Source organism: Colobus angolensis, unplaced genomic scaffold (assembly GCF_000951035.1).
Source record: "Colobus angolensis palliatus isolate OR3802 unplaced genomic scaffold, Cang.pa_1.0 Scaffold157, whole genome shotgun sequence".
NCBI lineage: Eukaryota > Metazoa > Chordata > Mammalia > Primates > Cercopithecidae > Colobus > Colobus angolensis.
The window spans coordinates 2581437-2587263 of record NW_012114677.1 but is presented as its reverse complement, the minus strand read 5'-3'; the positions used below and the strand labels follow the sequence as shown (position 1 = coordinate 2587263).

The 5827-nt window shown below is 45.2% G+C and overlaps 1 protein-coding gene across 1 annotated transcript in view; it reads right to left on the bottom strand.

Annotated features, from left to right (window-relative positions):
- Nucleotides 1-633, bottom strand: part of LOC105508060 (zinc finger protein 721-like) — a 65173-nt gene extending 64540 nt beyond the window's left edge. Inside the window, exon 1 of the mRNA XM_011936830.1 lies at nt 372-633. Coding sequence (XP_011792220.1) covers nt 372-374 — 3 coding nt within the window. The 5' untranslated portion in view covers nt 375-633. The remainder of the gene's footprint in view (nt 1-371) is intronic.
- Between the last annotated feature and the right edge of the window lie 5194 nt (nt 634-5827).

The window sequence follows — 5827 nt, the reverse complement described above, 5'->3', positions numbered from 1 at the left end:
CTCTGTGTTTTGACGGAGCCTCCATCTCATTCTGAAAAGGGTAAAGAAGGGACGGGACCCCGGACCACAGCTCCTCCCACGCGGTGCCCGCGCACGCCGCGCCGGCGTCTTCCCGGTGAGCTCCTCACCCCACAGCCCGGGGAAGGTGCGGGGCCGCGGGCGCAGAGCTGCACGAGGAGGGCTGCAGGCTGGGCAGAGCCGTCGTGCGGGGACCGACAGGAGCGCGGGTCCCTCACCGGAGGGGACTGAGGACCAAGGGCTGAGCGGCGGCAGCAGGGACTCCGTTCGCAGACTCAGTCCCGCCGCCGCCATTTCCCGCCGGTGCCGATGAGGCCCCCGCAGCCTCGGGACGCCCCGCCCCGCACACTCACCATTTCAGGGCTTCAAGGGTGTCGCGAAGTCTTAGCTAGAATCATCCAATACCCGCTGGTCACAGAGCGACGGAGGCGGAGGCTGAGGCTGTGGCAGAGTCACCGAGGCCTCCCCGAGAGGTGGAATCAGGACGGTGACGCCCTAACCCAGCTCTGGCTGAAGCAAGACGCCCAGGCAGCCCTAGATTCCCGGATGCCGCCCCCTCCTCTCCGGCTGCGCGCCTGATTGGGCACTTCTCATTCCAGCGCTCTGATTGGATATGGCTCCAGGCTTCACGCCCTCAGACTTTGAATGACAGAAACTGCGACCATACAGTGCACTGAATGAGGCAAGAGTGACAGACTAGTGCCTCCAGGCACTTTCAGGCAGGGCCTAATCTCAGTGCTAGGCCGGGCTCTGTTGGGGGTTCATTTTAACTTTCTGGTGTGTAAGGTTACATCAGTTTATAAATTGTGCGCGCGCACACACACACACTTGTTCACAAATGGAAACAATATAATGACAACTATTTTAATATTTTACATTTCATAACCTTTCTGGCCTGTGGTGTTTTGAGTAGGACACCTGAGATTTGAAGAGAAAAGCAAACCTCTAAAAAATAAAATGTTAGCAGGGGTGTAATCCCAAAGCTTTGGGAGGCCGAGGTGGGGGGATCATGGGGTGAGGAGTTCAAGACCAGCCTGGCCAAGATGGTGAAACCCTGTCTCTACTAAAAATATAAAAATTAGCCAGGCATCGCGGCAGGCGCCTGTAATCCCAGCTACTCATGAGGCTGAGGCAGGAGAATCGCTTGAATCCGGGGAGCGGAGGTTTCAGTGAGCTGAAATCGTGCCACTGAACTCCAGCCTGGGCGACAGAGTGAGACTCCGTCTCCAAAAATAAATAAATAAAATGTTGGCCGGGATTACAGAATCTAAGTGATTTTGTGGGAGCAAAACACTTTTGTAATTTGAAGATAATTTAGGAACACTTTATTATGCTGAATCTCTTAAGTACTTTTTCACAAATTTTTAATTGTCAGAAAAACACACATTGACTTTTATTTTTTAATGTGTACAGGTTAGTAGTGCTAAGTATATTTACATTGCTCTGCAACAAACCTCTAGAATTTTCACATCTTCCAAAGCTGAAACTCAATACCCCTGAAGCATTAACTGCCCCTTTTACTCTCTCTCCAGCTTATGAAATACATCAGTCTAATTTCTGTTTCTGTAAGTTTGACTACTTGAGATAGCTCATATAAATTTGGGGAACTAATAAATGTCCATGACATCTTCACAATTTATGTTCTTCTGCCGGGGCTTCAGCCGGTCCCTCTGTTTTGGGTCCCTGACTTCCTGCAACAGACGACCTTGGTCTATTTATTAAAAATCAAGTTATTCACTTTTGGCTGTTGTGTATCTTTGTTCTTTTCTTTTTCTTTTGAGACAGTCTCTCTCTGTCGCCAAGGCTGGAGTCCAGTGGCACGATCTCGGCTCATTGCAACCTCTGCATGGGGAAGAAATTGCCAGTGATCTATTTGACAAGAGTTAACATCCATTCCATTATCTTTTTAAATGTATCATTGTCAAGTCAGGAAGGCAATAAAAATGCCTTTCAACAGTTGAACACAACGTCTACTTTTGGCTCAGTCTCACAGACAAAGACCAGAATCTGTGCTTCTCAGCTGTGGTGCCTGTGCAAATGCTGGAACTCAAAAGAATATTCGGTGGTAGACACACATACACTGTGAACAAAATTATGTAAGTTTGAGTTTAATATAAATGGAACTTAAAATGTCTTATAAAATGTTACTTAATTTTATAAGAAAACTGAGTTAGATTTTGCAAAGGCATTAAATGTAATTTTAATAGGAAACCATGAAATTTATGTGCACTTGGTGTATAAATGACTGAATTTTGGCTGATTCAATAAAGGTCACATATGACTGTGAGACATTGTTGATGAGTTCTGATTTGTTATTTTATCTCAGGTCAATTTTTCTTTTTCTTCTTCTTTTTTTTTTGAGATGAAGGTTTGGTCTTGCTGCCCTGGCTGGAGTGCAATGGCACCAATCTCGGCTCCCTGCAACCTCCACCTTCCAGGTTCAAACGATTCTCCTCCCTCAACCTCCAGAGCAGCTAGGATTACAGGAGTGCGCAACCACACCTGGCTAATTTTTTTGTATTTTTAGTAGAGACGAGGTTTCTCCATGTAGGTCAGGCTGGTCTCAAACTCCTGACCTCAGGTGATCCGCCCACCTTCAGGTTAGCCTCCCAAAGTACTGGGATTACAGGTGTGAGCCACCGTGCCAGGCCCACTTTTTCTTAATTTTATTCATCAAGTTGTTTTTGTTTCTGTTTTTGATGTTTTTGAGATGGAGTCTCACTCTGTTACCCAGGCTGGAGTAAAGTGGCGTGATCTTGGCTCACTGCAACCTCTGCCTCCCCAGTTCATGTGATTCTCCTGCCTCAGCCTCCCGAGTAGGTGGAATTACAGGCGTGTGCCACCACGCCCAGCTAATTTTGGTATTTTCAGTAGAGACGGGGTTTCACCATGTTGGTCTGGCTGGTCTCGATCTCTTGACCTCGGGATCTACCCGCCTCGGCCTCCCAAAGTGCTGGGATTACAGGCGTGAGCCACCGCACTTGGCCTTATTCATCAAGTTTTACACACTTTAGACAGAGACCTTGTAGTTACCATGTGCTCTATGGATCTGTACTTTGTTAGAAATACCCATTTTCAGGCAAAACCCAGATATATTGTATCAAAATCTGTATTTCAAATATTTCCAGGTGATTCACATGCACATTAATAATCGTTAACTGGTGGTAATTCTGTAATTGAAAGGGAAAGTTTATATGGATGTATCGATTTGTCAGAAAGGTACAGTAAGGATTGTATGTTTCAATGCATATACATCTTAAAATAAAAACAATAATAAAGTGGGGATGGGAAAGGAGTTGAAGTAGAAACTAAACAGAAATGAGACATAATTAGTAGATGTGCAGGCGGAGCATCAGCCTATTATACTATTTTGGTTATTGTGTATAAGTTAAAAATATTCTCTAATAAAACACTTGTATAAAAAGACAAACCATCTATAACATTGGCTCTTGGCTGGGCACGGTGGCTCACACCTGTAATCCCAGCACTTTGGGAGGCTGAGGCAGGTGGATCACCTGAGGTCTGGAGTTCATGACTAGCCTGGCCAATATGGTGAAACCCCATCTCTACTAAAAATACAAAAAAAAATTTAGCTGGCCGGGGTGGCGAGTGCTTGTAATCTCAGCTGCTTGGGAGGCTGAGGCAGGAGAATCGCTTGAACCTAGTAGGCAGAGGTTGCAGTGAGCCAAGATTGCGCCACTGCACTCCAGCCCAGGTGACAGTGCAAGTCTCCATCTCAAAAAAAAAAAAAAAAAATTAGCTCTTAAGATTGTGATTACTTTTGGGGAGGAGGAAAAGAGAAGAGGAAGTAGTTTGTGGGCAAAAACAAGGGTAGTTCTATCCTATAGTTATACAAATGTATTAGCTTTGTTATAATTTATTGAGCATTACATTAATACTTTATTGTGGATGTATTTCTGTATGCATGTTATACATCAATAAAAATTGAAATATTACATATTTAATCTTAAATTAATATTTCAGAATAATAGCAATGTTTGTTTGAAATGGAGTCTTGCTCCATTTCATTTTGTATTTTTTCAGTTGAGACGGGGTTTCACCCTGTTAGCCAGGATGGTCTCGATCTCCTGACCTCGTGATCCGCCTGCCTTGGCCTCCCAAAGTGCTGGGATTACAGACGTGAGCCACTGCACCCGGCCAGCCTTTCATTTTTTACCTCAGTTGAGTAAGTAGCATGGTTTTAGTTTTGGGGAAAGCATTTTCTTACAGCAAAGTCCTTCCTCCACAATAACACTCACCACAGCCAGGCCATCTAGCACCAAGGGCTTAGTATGTGTGGAACTGGTTTAAATCAGGAGCAAAACAAGTAGTAGAAGTGAGTTTTGCAAAGGATAGAATGTAGATAATACAGGTAGGACTGAAAAGCCACAACTCAACAGTAAACACTTTTTACATTAATGTGAGAAATATTTTCAACTGGTCCTCTGAAAGATGTTGGTTTCAGCAGACATGTGGGAGTGTGGTTGCATATTGTAATCACCTGGAGAGCCTAAAGTCACCATTGTCTGGGTCTCACTTTAAAGATTCTGGCTTAATTGGCTGGGCGCGTTGGCTCACGCCTGTAATCCCAGCACTTTGGGAGGCCAAGGCGGGCAGATAACGAGGTTAGGAGATCAAGACCATCCTGGCCAACACAGTGAAACCCTGTCTCTACTAAAAATACAAAAACTAGCAGGGCGTGATGGTGTGTGCCTGTAGTCCCAGCTACTTGGGAACCTGAGGCAGCAGAATCGTTTCAACCTGGCAGGTGGAGGTTGCAGTGAGCTGAGATCGTGCCACTGCACTCCAGCCTGGCAACAGAGCAAGACTCTGAAAAAAAAAAAAAAAGATTCTGGCTTAATTATTCCCTTGCAACTTAGATTTTAGAACTTTAAATACCACCACCTGCACGCACAGCAGGCTATTCTAATATGCATCCAAGGGTAAGAAGCATTGATTCAGGGTGAGGAGCCACCACCCACACGCACAGCAGGCTACTCTAATATGCATCCAAGGGTGAGAAGCATTCAGGGGGAGGAGCCACCACCCACACACACAGCAGGCTACTCTAATATGCATCCAAGGGTGAAGAGCATTGATTCAGGGTGAAGAATGCATTGGTTGCGTGTGATTTCTTTTTCATTTCTTTTTTTTTGAGACAGACTTTCGCTCTGTCGACCAGGCTGCAGTGCAGTAGCACGATCTCTGCTCACTGCAAGCTCCGCCTCCCAGGTTCACGCCATTCTCCTGCCTCGGGCTCCCGAGTAGCTGGGACTACAGGAATCCACCACCACTCCCGGCTGATTTTTTGTATTTTTAGTAGTGACGGGGTTTCACCGTGTTAGCCTGGATGGTCTTGATCTCCTGACCTCATGATCTGCCTGCCTCGTTCTCCCAAAGTGCTGGGATTACAGGCATGAGCCACCGCGCCCAGCCTTGGTTGCATGTGATTTCTGTGTGTGCTCTGGGCATTTGCCCTATAGCTGCTCCTAAATGTGGGGTCTTATAAAACACGTTGGCCCTTCGAAGCATACTCTGCCGGTTTGCTAAACTGCAGAGGGAAAAAATAGCAGCAGCCCTATTGCTATGTCACTTGCCTGCCGAGCAAAAGTTGTCTCAGAAACAGTAATTTTAGTCTATATTAAAAATCATAGTCAACAAATACAAAAAATACAAAGAGTTTGCAGATATGATGAGTGCATTATAGGTGTTTTCAAATTTCTCCTATGATAAATTAAAAATGTAATGGGCATTAATTTCCTAAACCCAATGCTCAGCAATTTTCTTTTCTTTTTTTTTTTTTTTTTTT